The sequence below is a fragment of the Venustampulla echinocandica genome (genome assembly GCF_003357145.1).
Source record: "Venustampulla echinocandica strain BP 5553 chromosome Unknown scaffold_16, whole genome shotgun sequence".
Taxonomy (NCBI): domain Eukaryota; kingdom Fungi; phylum Ascomycota; class Leotiomycetes; order Helotiales; family Pleuroascaceae; genus Venustampulla; species Venustampulla echinocandica.
The window spans coordinates 1-17,140 of NW_022474221.1; the positions used below are offsets into that span (position 1 = coordinate 1).

Here is a 17,140-nt window from a genome sequence, read left to right on the forward strand (position 1 = left end):
TTGGTAAGCATTTGAAAAACGTTTTATAAATGTTCTATGTAGAGTCACGTGTGGTCATCGGAGCTCGGATGACCGGTCATATGAGCACTGCCTAGTCTTGGGGCGCCTACACACGGCATGACAAAGTAGTTCCAGTGTATTGTGGGATTGTTCCTAACTAACGCCATATCGGATATTGTATCCGTCTTGACCGCAAACAAGACAATGATGCTTTGAGCCCAGCCTCGAAAATATAAGCCGTCCGCCATTTCGGTGATGCAATTTGGTCGATGAGTTGGAACCTCAGCAATGTACTCCTGCCTACCATTCTTCTTCTTGTCCAATACCTGCAGGTTACGTCGAATACCAACCTAGGTAGGTAGTTGAGACGGTACTAAGCCCGGGAAGGCGGCGAGTCAAGTGTCTAGGCCGGCTAAATTCAACAAAGTAATAAACGTTTCCCGTTGATCCCGACATGGCACTCTCACGAGCCAATTAATTGATCTCAGCCATGGTCCACCCTTCCACCTGTGTGACGACACAGCTATGTACTGCATTGGACAATTGCACTGCAGGACTTTATCGTCATGTTCTGCTCGATATACCCAATCATATTTCATTTGAAGATGGACATATCTATCTGTACATGGTTTCCTGCATCGAGCTATTCTCTTAGTGGGGAGTACCAAACAGCTACCCCACTTTGAAAAGCCTTGGGAATATACCTATAAATCTCCAAATCCCCTACGAGTTTGAGGGCACCCCATCTGAATTTTGTTTCATCAACTCGGAATTAGTCTGGCATTTCCAAAGCTCCCTTCAAAAATCACCGTTTGTCAAACCTTCTCTCTAGTGTGACTATACTGACTATGTCATAAACTGTAGAACACAGCAGCAAGTACAGCTCGCCCAGTTCCACACTATCCTGGGAGCCATGATGTCCAAACAATGGAATTATCCTTAAGGGGTCAAGGTATTTTATCGATGGTCACCCATCTTGCATGCACCGGTGTTCGTTCTCAGCGTCTTCACAGCTTCTCATCCACCATCTTTACAGATGAGATGAGTAGCCTGAAGGCATAGGCTGGGTTCGTTCTGAGATTATACGGTCGAACTTGATCAGGATAATGCCTGCGTTAAGGATCCATGCCTTCCCTTCCCCCATCCATTAGCACCACTAACCCACCCTAGGATCATTCGATCTTTGATCCCAAACAACAATCAAAATGTCTCCCCCAGCAGCCACGTTTGGCGAGCCCAGCTCCCCTACCAATGCCGCCCAGTTGAAGGCCGGCTTTGATGTCAAGCCAGTCACAATCAATGTCAACAAGTCCAAGACGCTTGACGAGCTGGCCTACAAATGGGAGGAAGGCTTCAAATTCGCCCCTATCCGCGAGTCCCAAGTCTCCCGTGCAATGACCCGCAGATACTTCCAGGATCTCGACACATATGCCGAGTCCGACATTGTGATTGTTGGTGCTGGATCCTGTGGGCTTAGTGCTGCGTATATGCTTGGCAAGGCTCGCCCAGATCTCAAGATCGCCATCATTGAGGCATCCGTCTCCCCGGGCGGTGGAGCGTGGCTTGGAGGCCAGCTTTTCAGTGCGATGGTGATGCGCAAACCGGCTGACGCTTTCTTGACCGACCTTGGTGTTGCATTTGAAGATGAGGGTGATTTCGTTGTGGTGAAGCATGCAGTAAAACGCCCTTCCCTAAATTAAGAGTTGTATAGAACATACTAACCTCTGGAACTTTTATCCAGGCGCTCTTCACTTCCACCCTCCTCTCAAAAGTGCTTTCTTTCCCCAACATCAAGCTCTTCAATGCCACGGCAGTCGAAGACCTCATCACCCGCACCTCCCCCGATGGCACCCTCCGCATTGCGGGCGTTGTCACAAACTGGACTCTGGTAACCATGCACCATGACGACCAATCTTGCATGGACCCAAACACCATCAATGCCCCGGTTGTCATCTCAACCACAGGACATGATGGCCCCTTCGGCGCCTTTAGCGTTAAGCGGCTCGTCTCCATGCAACAGCTTGACAAGCTTGGAGGCATGCGTGGTCTTGACATGAACACAGCTGAAGACGCTATCGTCAAGCGTACCAGAGAGATAGTGCCGGGACTGATCGTTGGAGGGATGGAGTTGAGTGAGGTGGATGGCGCAAATCGTATGGGCCCTACCTTTGGCGCTATGTAAGTAATTTAGTTCCCTGATTGGTAATGTCCGTATTAATTTCTACATAGGGCGCTATCGGGTGTCAAAGCCGCTGAGGAGGCATTGGAGATTTTCGCCGAGAGGAAGCGACAGAACGAATACTAGGTAGGGGTCTCTAGGTCCCTACTCAACTAGTACTTCATGAGAAGCTGTTGAAGAGCCGCTGTTCGTAGCTATCAACACTCATTTCGATCTTGCAGGGTTTAATTCTATCCAATTTATCTGAATTTGTTGAAATACAGATCTTCTGGACCGAAACATTTATCGTTGAGAACTTCGGTGAATATCATTGACTTAGAGCTTCAAAATTTTGCATTCATCTATGGTCTATAGATTGCTATTTCTCTTCCCAGCCTCTGCCTCGAGACCTGTGACATAGACCCGAGGGCCGACATGCATCCATTATCGAGTGTAACTATATATTTCTTCCGACCCGAGGGCACTTCAATCTCTCTGTTCCTAACACAACCTCACGATTTATTTTACTTCCCTCAGTATCTCATAGTCTAACAAACCCTCCAATAGTGGTAATTTTAGCACCATCCGAGTCTTTTGGTAGCGCTTTGGAAATGTAGCACACTATTGGCTCGATGCTAATGTAAGAAATAGGGATATAGAGCGAGCAGACAAAAGGCAGCATTCAAGCAATTACCCCGATGGTAAGTTGTGGTGTGACGTACAGTTTACCAGAACTAACACACTATTTCCAGATCTGCTGACGTGTTGAAGAATAATGAATATGGCTTCATTGCCGCTACCCAAAACATCACGCTACAATCCGCAACATCCGCTTTGTGGGATTGGAATAATTGACTGGTCAGACTCCTTACCACCATATAACTTGGGCGTCGAGGCAAGCTGCAAAGTTTGCCCCAGCCCTACAGGTACTGTAGCGCCCCCTAACAATGATTGGAGATCATCATTTAATGAGCAAGCCACAAGTTGGCGATGCCGGTAGCTCCATGCCTTCTCCCGCTACAGTGATGTTTCACAAACGCCTCTCTATTCTCTCCCGGGTTAGGACCACGTCATTAGCCAAGGCACCGGCAGCTGTAAAACATTCCCTCCTGTCGAGGCGATTCACTAGACTGGTAGTGAAGTTTCGCAATGATGCCCAACATGCCAGATTGCAACCGGAGATACAACCTATAGACCAAATTGCCTCGAGCAAAATGTCATGCATACGCTCAGGGGCCTGCCCATCTCGCAGGACAACGGTTGGTAGGAAGCTGTACATACTATTTTTCGAGTGTGTCACACAATTACTATTGTTTATACTACTCCGTATATCCCCGATGATTGAGCAAGCGATCCAGGTCGTGAGAATAGGGGTTTCGGGGTTTGCTCGGGGTTTGTAACAGCGGTACATACCGACAAAACATATCGACGAACTCAACTCAACGGTTACACTACATGGACCTCATGCACGACATTTAACACAGCTATGGGTCTAGAATAAAAGTTCAAACATCGGTCCTACAATATGCAAACGTTGATGTCAAACATAACCCCGCTCGCTACGCCAAGCTTCGGTGAGGAGGAATTAAGTACTTGTACGAATGTATATGTACATGTACATACGGGTATAAATACAGGATTCGATACGTCACCGGCATACCCATCTTGATTACTGGCTGCGCCGCCATGTACTTCGTATATCAACTCGGCATGCAGATAGGTTCTGATAGAGCAGCCGGCACTTGCATACCGGTTCGACGATCTAGACCATGTCCAACTAGTTGCACGGCATCCCTCAACTGCGCCAGCATTGGCTCTTCCGCTCACCCCTGCCCGGGAAGTGTTGATCCAACTTCCAGCATTCCGCTGCCGTGTACGCCATTCCCGCAAGCGACGCCATCAATGAAACGCAATTCATACCACTAAGATAAAACACGTGGAAGAAAAATGGGAGGTGGTAAACTGATGCTCAGCAACTTGTCCAACCGTAAACAGCAGGCAGGAGGACCTTCAACCCCCATATTTCGGGGGAGTCCTGAATATAACCAAGTATATGTACATGAGAGTCAAAAATATATTCACTCGACTCAAGTACGGGTATGTGTCCCCTGGTGATCAGTGGGTTTATTACAGGGATTGCTAACCTATCGGATAAAGTACCTACCTACCTGGGTACTGTATATCATTGACCGTAGTGAGGATTTGCACGAGGTATCCCGCAAATAATTAATTGGCTGGGTCCCCTTCGTCATAACTGTACGTAGGATCAGACCTCCGATTTTGAGTCTGGCGGTTACGGGCTGAGGGCGGACAACTGCTGTACCGTTTACTTCGTATTGTAGGTACTTGGCAATTGTACCGTACGTACTCGTAGCCTTTGGCGGGGTAGTATCCACTGATCAGCCCATTGATCAGTCTATCTGTACGGAGTAGATCACATTGGTTAGAATATGTGTCAATACAGGGCAGCACTTTGTATCTTTCAACCCCGCAATGAACCAGGAGATCAACGATACTCATTGACGTCGTTGACATGCCACATTATTATTGCTCCACAGCTGGTCGGAGCGAATGTCCCAGGAACCCCAGGATACGATACTACGGAGGAGACTCCGAGTAACACGAAATATGGAGCACTGCTGACCCCCCCCAATATTATGTAGGCTTCCATTGGGCAATTAGGCTCTCAGTGTGTCGTCAGCAGGGTCGGAGCAAACGCATCGTGAAGCCAGGCCAGGGAGGAAGCTACAGCGCAACGTGGTAAAGCAAGATTGTAAATTAAAAGCAACCGCTTCAGTGACATTATATTCGACGCAAGGATTAAGTTATTAACAGCTAATTGGTGGATTGAGATTTATTCGTACTGCCACGATCTTTTGGCAAGGCCTTCCCCCCACGTCGCTCCATCTCCGTCATGCTCGCCATGCTACTATGGTGGATCTCCCCTCGATCGGCTTTGATCTATATCATAAATTTGTGAGTTTAATTTCTGCAAAACAAATTAAAAATAATATGTTTCTCTGTATCGGAAAGATGGTGGGAAAGGGAGATATATAAGTCAATGTAGATAATGATGATGCTAAATATATGAAAAAGAACTCTGGAAGAGATGGCTTTAACATTGAAGTCATACATTAGCTTCGCTCTTTGTAGCACGATCCTCCTTCCAACTCCGGACCTCCTCGGTGGAGCGTTCCAGCAAGATTTTGCCGTCGGCGTCGTAAATCTTGGTGTCGGTGTTGGTGTTGGTAGCTGGCAACAGCATCGACAGGTTAGCTCTATTCGAAACATAATGTCTCACAAAACCCCAAAGTCAGAGACGAACAGGTCTGCCCGTGATCGTAGGTCTGGGTATGAGCTCTCCGCGCCGCTGCACCCCGAAGGAACCTTGTCTGGATCAAGCGCGGCGATTGAACGAATCGTCTCATAGCGGCTCGGTTTCTTTTCTTCCTTTTTCCCTCTTGTGATGGCAAAAGAAGGCGATCTTTTGCGTGAGAATTTAGACAGGAGATGGGGATAAACAAGAAGCTTTGAGTCATTTCATGCCGTTCGTGCCTATTTATAACCTATACAGGCAACCCGCCGTTGAAGTCAGGCCACAAATTCGCGATGCACGACTCCAGGGCGGCCAACAAGCGTCTGATTTGTCACCCGGAATCATCGGTGCTTAGTACTAATGGGTTTGTACATGAGTACATCTCCGCGGCACCAACTCTTTCTTTTTTCCTTCCTCCGGCACTTGACGACTTTTCGATATGTTTTTTTTTTCAACTGCAGGGTTATTAGCGTAGCAGCTACCTCATGGTGCAGCCTTGCGCAATTGTTGCCGTACCGGGCGCTCAGAGTCTCCGGCCCTGATATCAATATCAGCAGGGACCTCAATATCCCCAAAATTCCACCACATCGCCTGATGTCGGCAACAGTCGGTTTCATCCACGGTGGCAAAGCTGGAGATGCCCCAAGTTCCCCAACAACTGCACAGCACCACCGCGGAGGTGCGTGAAGAAGAGCGGGTCTTTTCGGACATGGACCTGCGACTTTGCCTGGGACTTCCATCAAGGCACGTGGTAAAACAAATTGGAGGTTCGTAATAGGCTGTAACGGGCTGTAACTCGCTGTGAGACCAGTCGCCCCCTATGTTCGCCTGCGAAAGTACCAAGTACAGTCCAGGGTTTTCTGTGCCAGGTACCCGGGTACTTCGTACCCTGAGCTGCAAACCGTCATATGGAGATCCTCTACCTTGTATCTCCGTACCGGTACATACGACTTCATGTCGACTCCCGCGGGGATACCTACTAGAATATGGAATGTTACAGGCGAGATTAAAATTAATCTTGGATGGCCTAGCCTGGCCACACTTCACGCACTCCAGACTTTCCTTGCCGCATCCTGGCCAACTCGTATGTTCATAAATATGGCCTGTACTCCGCCAGGACATGCAGTTCTGGTCTCGGCTCTCATCCACATCACTTCTCTCTTATAGCATATAAAGTGCGTTTGTATATATACTACTACCCTTAGACTTTCATTCTACTCCACACTCATCATGTCTGCCATACTTTTACGCCCAAGAGCTTTCCAGCCCTCAAAATTCTCGTGTACCAATATCTCAAAGTTCTCGCTTAGAACAATGGCTTCGACCACTTGTAAGTTTTGTTTATTCATGTGTCAATTGGCAAAACTAAACAGTTATCTCAAGCCCCTCCAAAATTCCCCTTCTCTCGCCCTGCTGGCGCCGAGCCTCCCTCCGAGTATGCTTATCTCCGCGCCAACGACCCTGTCTCCAAGGTTGAGCTCTGGGATGGGAGCCATCCTTGGTTGGTTGTGAAGCATAAAGACATATGCAGCGTCTTGACCGATGAACGCCTATCTAAACAGAGACAGAGACCTGGCTTCCCTGAGCTCAATGCCGGTGGAAAGGAGGCTGCAAAGAATAAGCCAACTTTCGTGGACATGGACCCCCCTGAGCACATGCAACAGAGGTATGAGAGTTAACTCATTTTCAATTGAAGGCGCCAGCTGACGTGAACCTATCCAGGAGCATGGTTGAACCTCTTTTCACCAAAGACCAGATTAATAAACTGCGCCCAAGCATTCAGAAAACGGTCGACTCCCTTCTCGCTGATATGATTAAGGAAGGTGGCCAAAAGCCAGTTGATATTGTCGAGAAGTTTGCTCTTCCCGTTGCTTCATACGTGAGTGTTTCTCATATCATTACTAAAAAATGCAGACGCTGACGCACGGATTCCCTTGTGGCAGACCATTTATGGCATTCTTGGAGTTCCCTTCGAAGACCTTGCCTACCTTACCCAGCATGCAGCCATCAGAAGCAATGGAAGCGCCACAGCTACCCAGGCATCAAATTCCAACTCGTTAGTTCTCACTCTTTCCCTCGCCTTTTCCCCCCAAATACTGATTTCATACCAGAGAACTCCTTTCATATATCGGCGACCTAGTTGAGAAGAGACTCGTTGCGCCGAAGGATGACTTGATCAGCAAACTTGTCGTGGAGCAGGTATGTGCCTATTTCAGTGTCCTGAATATCGAAGAAAGAATTCCGTAATTGACTGGTTTTATAGCTCAAGCCTGGCCATATCCAAAAGGCCGATGCGGTCCAAATCGCATTCTTGATGTTGGTAGCAGGAAACGCCACGATGGTCAACATGATCAATCTCGTAAGTCGCAACTATCGAAAAAAGTAAATCTGGAATTTCTTCTGACCAATCTCCAGGGAATTGTGACACTTTTCCAAAATCCTGCCCAGCTCAAAGAAGTCAAGGCCGATCCTTCCTTGGTCCCAGCATTTGTCGAAGAGCTTTGCCGGTACCACACAGCCTCAGCCATGGCCACCCGACGTGTTACCAAGGTTGATATCACCCTCGGAGGGAAGACCATCAAGGCTGGCGAAGGCATTATCGCCGCCACTCAATCCGGAAACCGAGACGAGGATGTCTTCCCAGACCCAGATACCTTCAACATTCACCGCAAGCGTGGATCTGAGCAGGCTCTGGGATACGGATATGGCGCTCATCAGTGTGTTGCTGAATGGCTCGCACGTGCTGAGTTAGAAATTGTCTTCCGTACGTTTTATCAAAATATTAATAATCAGTTCTAGTAAGCTAACCAAGTTGCAGAAACTATTTTCAAGACATTGCCAAACTTGAAGATCGCAATTCCTCTTGAAGAGGTTAAATACTCCCCACCCAACATGGACGTTGGCATCGTGGAACTTCCTATTACTTTCTAGGTTCTCTCGCCAGTTTGCGAATTGTTGTTTTCTAGGGGCGTTTTGAAAAGGGTTGGAAGCAGCATTTTGTCACGTATGTGATCATGGATTTGAGGGAAGTTTAAGCATTCGGATTATCAAAATTGTGAGCGCTTGGATTACTCGTACTTAGAACTCTAAAACTTTCATTACTTGTAGTTAATCCTTTTTATACCTGCAGAGAGCCAGCCAATCTACACTCATTTTATATTGTCAAGTGATTTCGAGTTATAGTGGGATCAGATTAGCATAAATACTATCTACATAGTAAAGCCTCGTCTATATGATATTTATAAAAATAAATATCAAATGGAATTTACCACTGTCCCTTATTCAACAGTGGGCGGACCAACATTGATGTTGAGTTGTGATTCAGTAAGGGGTCCAGCGTGTGCCGGTGTGGCAATATTCGCTAGACCTATCTTGGCGGTTCCGCATCTCCCTGTCATAGATATGTAAATTTCAAGGCTGATCTCTGTAGTAATGCACCAATTCTCGAGTTTCCTCATCGCGGGTGTTCGTGACGATGGCACAGATAATTTTTATGGCAATTGCAAAGCGGTGGGCTGGTGAGAGACGGTCATGGATATTTGATGTAGAAGAGAGGGATAGAAGGGGTGTAAACTAGTATCGGACCAGTGTTGTAGAAAGTATTAGTGCTTTTAATATTAATGTTACGGTTAGTTATAGTTTATAGTCTGTACTGTAGATTATGGTTAAGATTATAAGCCGACAAATAAGCTAAAGTAGTAACTATAAGTAAGTAATAATCAAAGTAAAAGTAACTTAAAATATAGATTAAAACAATTAATCTAATTATAAGAGCTTAAGCTTTAGTATTACTTTAAAATTATTATAATTAAAGTCGATATTATATTTAATATTTATTTTACTTTATAAATATTATAATGCTGTAAAGGAGTGGAATGTACAGTTTAAATGTACGGTAATAATCAAGCGCGTCGCCTCAGGTAGTAAAAGTATGTATGAGTGAAGAAGCATGCTATACTACAAGCGCCTGGCGCAGCGCACTTCAAGTGCCCGGCCCGCAAAAATTATACTCCGAATAGCGACTATTGTACACCTGACATACTGCGGTTCCACCCCACCACAGTACTTTAGGCGCGCGAGCAATTTATAGCTTATAGTCGTATAAACAGATAAAATAGCAATACAACAACAAAACTTATACTATTATATCAGTATATTATAGTAGCTAGCTTAAGATATATATAAGTTATCTAATACTAATATCGACGTTTAAAATATAGCTTAGATATATTATAACGCAAATCAAAACGTAGAGTTTAACTAGTAATACTGATACTTTTCGAAATGGAGCTGTTATATACTAGAATAACAATGATTAAGTAGACGACAAAGAGACAACGCGATCAAGTAAGCCTACAATAACGTAGTACAGCGTACAGCAGTTGTATTATTATTGGAGAATAACTTAAAACTAAGTTTTACAAGCGAAAAGTCAGTCAACGAAACAACTGCCAATAACTAACAAACTATCTTAAATCTCGATACTAACTTACGATTATACGAATCTGACACGTCTACAGATAAGTTATTAGAAGAATTTCATAATCTCAAACGCTCTAGATCATATTCTCTACAGAAGAAATAGTAAAAGTATATAAATAAAGCGCTTTATTTTAATTTCTTGAGTAACTTCGTAACGAAATAGTTACTACGAATCCTAGACTAGAAGTACGTGGGCAAGGTATATCTTATATCTATATATAGCAATTGAATATACACTTGCTTAGTAACTGCACTAGCTGAACGACTACTCTATTCGCTCGGATTAGTCAGAGAACTTTTGCAAGTTATCCGTGACATTATCGTAGCTTACAAGTTCTTCTCGAGGATAGCTAACGATAGTAATCACTTTTGGCCACTTTTCTGTAGCTACATCATCCTGCAATAATGCAATAGATCCTCCCTCATTGGCTATCGCACACCTCCCACATAGGCAAGTAGATAGCGAAAGAGTTTTAGACAATTAAACTTTACTTCTGCTGCAGCTTTTTCCAGACATAGTAGCTATGATATGAGTTATCGCTGTCTTTAGAATATAACGCAAGATAAGCTAAGCCGAGTAGTCAAAATTGATTGATTATTCTAGTTCCGCTATATACTGCTACTAGTACAGTACAGTAATATATAGTATTGATTTTCACTCGACCAACGAGCTGCAATATATTTAGGCAGACAGAATGACTCACCCCCTACTATGTGACGACTGCTACGTGCCTATGAGATGATAAATATCACTTCAATCCGCTCTCATTAACCCCAGCGACCCACCAATATTATACAACCAATGGACTTGTCCCGGGCATATGACCCAAATGAGTGAAAATAATGAAAAGGGATGAAAACTTTGCCTGTGAATTGGTTGCGACGTCTCTGTAAACCGCATTTTTATACAAATTTATATGAGAAATCAATAGCTAGAAGTATAATTGAGTCATATAGTAAGTTTTCAGCATCTCACATCGGATCAGCAATTAGCACTTAACCCCTAACACTCCACTACCTCAACACTACTAAATCATGGTAGTAATTCTCTATCAGAATTTTTCCCGTTCATTTCGACCGTATATTAGATAGTTAGTTTCGCTATATTTAAGCGTCCCCTTCTATGCATTCCCAATCACCTAGCTCTCTTATACAGAGCTAACTCCTTCGATCGAGCGATATGAAGGTTAATCGAGCCTAATGGACGTCATAGTGTTGTTAATATTAGTAGTTGAACAAGAGAATAGGTTTTAGTGAGACTCAAAAACGTGGTTCGCGTACGAATGCTTTCAGCTGAGAACTACATCTATTACAGTGCATTGCACAAAGATGATGAGAATAAGACAGTGATTTAGCAGAGCGTATTTTTGCAGGCAGTTGAGGTTGCGCAAATTAGGTGTAATGGAGTGACAGCTCTGAAGGACGAGAAGGGCATAACGAAGTTAATTATTATATATATATATATACTAAAGGGGTTGCTTGGAGGGCAAGGCCCTAGTTTGGAATTTATTGCGCCTATTTTGCTTGTAGGCTTGGGCTTTATGTCTAGTTCGGGTTCCCCGACAATTACGATACCCGTATGTATACTTAAAACCTCAACCTCGTAAAATACACCCTTAACTGCATTGGCTACATTGGGTAGAAAATATTGCCCTGAAACTTTTCCATCAATGTTACACTCAGTAAAAACTTTCTGCACACCGAGTGCAACATCCCAGCTATATATAAAGTTAGCTAGAGGAGATCTGAGTAGAAAGATGTGACACAAGATATACCAATCAATGTAGTCAGGAGACGCCGGTGACCCGTACGCGTTCGCCTTAATTACAGTCTCTTCAATAGTACAGACAGTATGGGGAGCCGTCGAACACTTCCTGTTGCCAATCTTGACTAGGTAGTTAAAGCAAGCGATAACATGTTCAACGGGTGTATAGCCCGTGCCGCCAAAGCTGGTGCATATTGCACCGTCGTGCTTATCTTCCCTCTTGCTGTGACTTGAAACTATAGTTCGTGAGTTTCTTGAACGGATCTAGGCTAAGATGCCGTGTAATTTACTTACGGGCCGCTGGAATCTCGTTGTATAGATCCGGAGACGTCACTCCCAACTCGGCAAGAGTTGGAAGTCCTGGACCAGGAACCACTTCGGAGACGGACGCAACAAGTGTTGCAAGGAGGGGCGCCAGGACAAGAAGTCTGTAGGCCATCTTGACGGTTATGGGCTTGATCGAGTTGTTTGTGCTAATTGCGACAAGATGGGGAAACAGAAAATGTTCAGTGCTATACACTTTTGCATACAGCACAGACATGCAATATATATATATATATATATATATGGCTATGAAGTACAGTACGGAGCAGTCATTTGGTAGAGTAAATGGGTTAGGATTAAAGTAGTACGTACCTCGTAGCAGGCGCCAATACCTTTGACTCTGCTCGAATAGTATCCCGCAGCTCGTACCAATCCTTGGAGATGCCAGCAGCAATACTCCTTTTACGTACACGGAACACTACTTAGTACTCCCTGCTAGCGTATAAAATGACCGCTGAACGTAAGACTGTACGGCGCGGTTCTTATAATTATACAAAATAGAAAGCCTCCTACTCTATACACTTATATGTCGTCGTAAGCGCAAGTAGCCGCATGCAGCTGGCTATCTAAACGCAAGTAGTAAGTAGCATGATAAGCCGATAATGCTGAAAGTCAAGTGAACCAAACAATGAAATATGTAACTTGAGCCCGGATGTTACCTAAGCACGAGGTAGCTTCTGCTTTGTTCGTCCTCTCTTATCACCACCCTTGAGGCAGCTCCATAGACCCTATTGACACGATGTGCGATACATAAACGCGGTCCACCCAGTCACCTTATGACTGATCTCTGGTCTATCTTCCACCGTTTGCCAAATCGCTACCCAGGACTCGACATGCCTTCTATTTTAACTGGCAAAAGTGCGAAGGAAGCTCTGTTGCTTGTTGAGAACGCCGGCTCACTAAACATCAGATATTGTCAAAGGCGAGAGTGTTAGTAAAGTGTAGAAAGGAGGGCGTCCCGGATCCGGCGGTATATGCACTAGATGAGAAGGCCAGGTGGTTGATGTTTAAATAGATAGAAGAGGAAGTTGTGAGGGTTAGGTCGAACGAACGAGGAGCTGCGTAAAGGGGTCCGCGATACACGTGATGTCACTCGATAGACTAGGACGCTGACCTAGCACTGATTTGGTGGGCTGCGTCGGCGGTCAGTGGGGGCAGAATCGAAACTTGTGTGCAAAAAGTTCGCGATACATCCCAATTTGATTCTGCAGTGGCGCACCAAAAACAAATACGAACTCAACATCTCCTCCAATATGGGCACCAAACGCAAGCGGAAGGATCAAGATGCAGTCGCAACAGCACCGGCTGCCAAACGACCGCAAATCGACAAAAAATCCGCAAGCGTTGCTGCACCAACTTTGCCAACAGCTATCGAAATATCCCCCTTCGTCGATAACCCGAGAGGACCCGAGCTGAAGAGAGAAGTTGAGCTCTACAATAGTCTCACCAGTGAAGATGGCTCGGAACGATTGGCGGCAGCGAACGCAATTGTATCTGGTATTCTGGGTGGAGATGGGGTGGAAGAATCAACCTTACAAAGACATCTTGAGAGAAGACTGTTCCGGGGTCTTGCAAGTGGCAGGAAAGGCGCGAGGCTAGGGTTCAGTGTCGTCTTGACTGAGATATTGGAGCAATTATTCAGTGCGCAGTCGCCCCTGTCCGAAAAATATGCCAACTTGAACTTTGATACGGTGCTTGGCTTTCTTGTTGCCAAAACTAAGCCAGAGGGAGACCTGAGTGGACAGGAAGAGAAGGATCACTCCCTCGGCTTGCTCTTTGGGCTACAAAGCTTCGTGAGATCGAAGGTGCTGTTTTTGGTTGAAGGACGATGGGACCCTATACTGGACAAGCTAATTGAGCTTTCCGAGAAGAAACCGTGGATCAGGGAAGAATGTGGTTGGGTGGTTGTCGAAGCCGTCGCACAGATGACCCAAATCCAGGCGGAACACACATTGGAGAGGTTGTTGAACGCTGGTCTGGCTAGTTCGCCTGAGGGCGTTGGCATCTGGCTTACCGCACGCAATCGCTTCCCCGCCATGAAATTTCCTTCAAAGCCTTGGGGACGGAGCGGCAATCCTCTTCAGCATTTGAAAACCCTGGCAAAGGCGTTAAAGGAAAGTTCTTCAAGCAACTCTACCGAGGACAAAACTACCCAAATCAAACAAACTGGTAATTGGAATGCCCAATTACACTTCGTTTGGAATATTGTGCTTGCCCAGTATGCCCAGGATTCAAAAGATACAGAGAGTGACAACTTACATAGTTTCGAGAATTTCTGGAAAGTAGCAGTTGATGGTAAGTCCTCGAATTAGAATCGAAGCCTCCAACGCTAATAATCTATAGAAAATTTATTCTCTTCAACTGCGTCTCGGGAGCGCAAATATTGGGGATTTCTGCTCTTCCAGAAGATGTTCCAGGACCCTGCATTATACGGCAATCTATTACCTGTTGTATTTAGCCACAACCTCGTTCGGTGCCTCATCAACCATGTGCAAGAAAAAGACCGCTTCTTGAATCGAGCAGCAGACAAATCTTTGAAAGTCATGATTCAAGCGGCAGAGGCGGATCCGCAGATCGTGATCACCATACTTCCACGACTGATAGGCGGGAACGGTAATTATAACTTTGACAAGGTTACAAAGACCAAGACTATTGATAAACTATTGAGTATTGTGGATAATGAGAACATAAAGTCCGCCATCGAGATTCTCATAACACCTACTCTATCGGTCGAAGGGTATGTCACGCTCTTAAATCGTAAACCTGGACCTGTCAACTAACGATTATTAGGACTGATGCTGCGAAGGAGGCAGAACTGCGTCGCCAGTTGCTTGGAGATTATATCCTGAATCTTGTCCGCCGAGTTAATGTTCAGGATGACTCAAATAATATCAGCTGGATCGGCGAGATCGCATTCCCAACTGTAGCTAATGTGGCTTACTGTGAGGATGCCAAATTCGACCCTCCGGTATCCAGAAAGACTCGCGCACTTTTCCGGAACCGCCTGCTGTCCATGTTTGCGCATTTGTTGTCTGATCTGAAGGCATTTTCCTTTTCCTGCGACCTTGCTCGAAGCATAAAACCAGATGCGGTTCCCATGGATGCAGAAATTGTGGAAGCGAAAGACAATGCGCTATCTACAATGGAAAAGCTCATGAAGAAAGTCCGCAAGGCTGGTGACCAGCAGAAGGCACCGCTACAGGCACTAGCTTTGTTGTACTCCCTGGTCATCTTCCAACTCTATGACGGGGAGCCCGAGGCTATTTCTATCCTTGACGAGTTGAAGCTATGCTACGACAAACTTATTCGACACAAAAGTCACGATGATTCTGATGTGAATGCTTCTGAAGTTTTGGTAGAGCTTTTGCTCTCGTTCATTTCGAAGCCATCCGCACTCTTACGAAAAGTGGCCCAACATGTCTTCAGTGCATTTATGACAGATATGACTGCAGAAGGCTTGCAGATGATGACCGATGTATTGGAGTCAGGTGAGAATTTGAAGGGGCAGCAAGAATTGTTCGACAAGGAGCCAGAAGAAGGCCAAGAGCTTGCCGAAGACGATGAAGATGAGCTTGATTCAGATGTAGAGGTTGTTGATATGAATGGGGAAGATATCCAACTGAACGGCCATCTGGAGGACGATGATGACGAGTCTGAGGATGATGCGGAAAACGATGAAAACGAAATGGTAGGTGACGAAAATGATGAAGAAGCCCAGAAACTCGAAGAAGCTCTTGCGAGCGCGCTTGGGACACACCGCCTAGATCAAGACAAAGGCGCTGAAACAGAATCCGAGAGTGATGCCGACATGACAGATTCAGAAATGATGGCGCTTGACGCAAAGCTCGTTGAGATCTTCTCCCTGCGCAAGAAAGAGCCCAGCAAGAAACAAGAGCAGAAAGATGCTAAGGAGACTATCGTCAACTTCAAAAGTCGCGTTCTGGACCTCCTGGAGATATATGTCAAGAAGCAAGCTGATAACCCTTTGGCCTTCGGACTTCTGTTACCTTTATTGCAGCTTATGCGTACGACCAAGACAAAACAACTCTGCGAAAAAGCATACAATATCATCCTCGCATATGCCAGGGCTGCCAAGAAACTGGAGGTGGCGGGGGATGTTGACCCTTCAGCACAACTCAAGCTGATAAAGGCTATCCATTCTGAAGCATCCAAGGATCCTTCACATATGTTTGCCCGAGCTGCAAGCACGGCGAGCTTGCTGATTTCAAGCAGCTTGTATAAGGCTGATAAGGGGACTTTGAAGAAAGTCGCGACGGTTTATAGGGATTCCCAGATTGCGTGGGTTGATGGACAGGTCAAGATGCAGGCTGTTATTTTCTCGGACTGGGTCAATTGGTGCCAGAGCCACGCAAATTCTAGCTCGTGAGATTTTGCTCGGAGCATAGTGCAAATGTGCAAATGTGCAAATCATGAGTAAAATAGAACAATAAATCCTATTTATCGTGGTTGTGTCGAAACCGCCCCTGCAAGTTCCCATTTCCCATGTTTTGCCGCTACAAATAAACTCACCATCTCTTAAGTGGGAGTAGAGCGGGCGCGGATTAAATACTTCAAAGTACTACGGTCTATTTGTTGATCCTGACGTGGTCAATCAAACCAGGGCATTAGGATAACCAGACCCCCTCAAAGTCTCAGCTTTACCTAGGTACGAGAACAGCTATTTCTTAGATATTGTCGATCCCACTTGACAGTCCTAAAATTAGACTTCAGATACTGAATCCAGCGGGAAGCATATGCAAGCCAAGGCATCCAGACTGACAGCGTAGTATCACCTGGCGGCGGAGTTTATCCTTCTTTACCAACTTGCCGGGGGAGCTACCCGGGGGTTTAGCAACTTGAATGTCCTGGGCATCATGTACTCGACCGAGCCTAAAATGAGCTCCCGCTTCTCAATACTTCTTGGGTATTTAATTGCTATATCAAAGTGATCGAGTTGCGAAGCAGCCCACAGGTACCTAGGTACAGTTTACTAAGAAGCTAGAATCAGGAGTAGGAAAGAGAGCTATGCGGTGTCGACAAACACTACACACGACGCGTACGCGCCGCATGACAAAAACATCATATTCTATGCTGG

The 17,140-nt window shown here is 45.5% G+C and overlaps 5 protein-coding genes across 5 annotated transcripts; 4 read left to right on the top strand and 1 right to left on the bottom strand.

The window, feature by feature from the left end:
• Positions 1-1,205: 1,205 nt before the first annotated feature.
• Positions 1,206-2,305, top strand: BP5553_10515 (Thiamine thiazole synthase; the record flags this gene model as incomplete). Its single annotated transcript, XM_032019138.1, has 3 exons — positions 1,206-1,676; positions 1,742-2,178; positions 2,230-2,305. The coding sequence occupies 3 exons, from the start codon at positions 1,206-1,208 to the stop codon at positions 2,303-2,305; spliced, it is 984 nt and encodes a 327-aa protein (XP_031864578.1).
• Positions 2,306-5,267: 2,962 nt separating this feature from the next.
• Positions 5,268-6,161, top strand: BP5553_10516 (uncharacterized protein; the record flags this gene model as incomplete). Its single annotated transcript, XM_032019139.1, has 3 exons — positions 5,268-5,509; positions 5,733-5,828; positions 5,969-6,161. The coding sequence occupies 3 exons, from the start codon at positions 5,268-5,270 to the stop codon at positions 6,159-6,161; spliced, it is 531 nt and encodes a 176-aa protein (XP_031864579.1).
• A 543-nt stretch (positions 6,162-6,704) lies between these two features.
• On the top strand, positions 6,705-8,405 carry BP5553_10517 (Uncharacterized protein; the record flags this gene model as incomplete). Its single annotated transcript, XM_032019140.1, has 8 exons — positions 6,705-6,804; positions 6,858-7,140; positions 7,197-7,353; positions 7,418-7,530; positions 7,586-7,673; positions 7,738-7,833; positions 7,890-8,238; positions 8,293-8,405. The coding sequence occupies 8 exons, from the start codon at positions 6,705-6,707 to the stop codon at positions 8,403-8,405; spliced, it is 1,299 nt and encodes a 432-aa protein (XP_031864580.1).
• A 3,090-nt stretch (positions 8,406-11,495) lies between these two features.
• BP5553_10518 (uncharacterized protein) lies at positions 11,496-12,160 on the bottom strand (the record flags this gene model as incomplete). The annotated part of the gene is made up of 4 exons (XM_032019141.1): positions 11,496-11,501; positions 11,551-11,674; positions 11,732-11,957; positions 12,016-12,160. 4 exons carry the CDS (start codon positions 12,158-12,160, stop codon positions 11,496-11,498), a joined length of 501 nt encoding a protein of 166 aa, XP_031864581.1.
• Positions 12,161-13,298: 1,138 nt separating this feature from the next.
• BP5553_10519 (uncharacterized protein) lies at positions 13,299-16,432 on the top strand (the record flags this gene model as incomplete). The annotated part of the gene is made up of 3 exons (XM_032019142.1): positions 13,299-14,340; positions 14,389-14,782; positions 14,836-16,432. 3 exons carry the CDS (start codon positions 13,299-13,301, stop codon positions 16,430-16,432), a joined length of 3,033 nt encoding a protein of 1,010 aa, XP_031864582.1.
• Between the last annotated feature and the right edge of the window lie 708 nt (positions 16,433-17,140).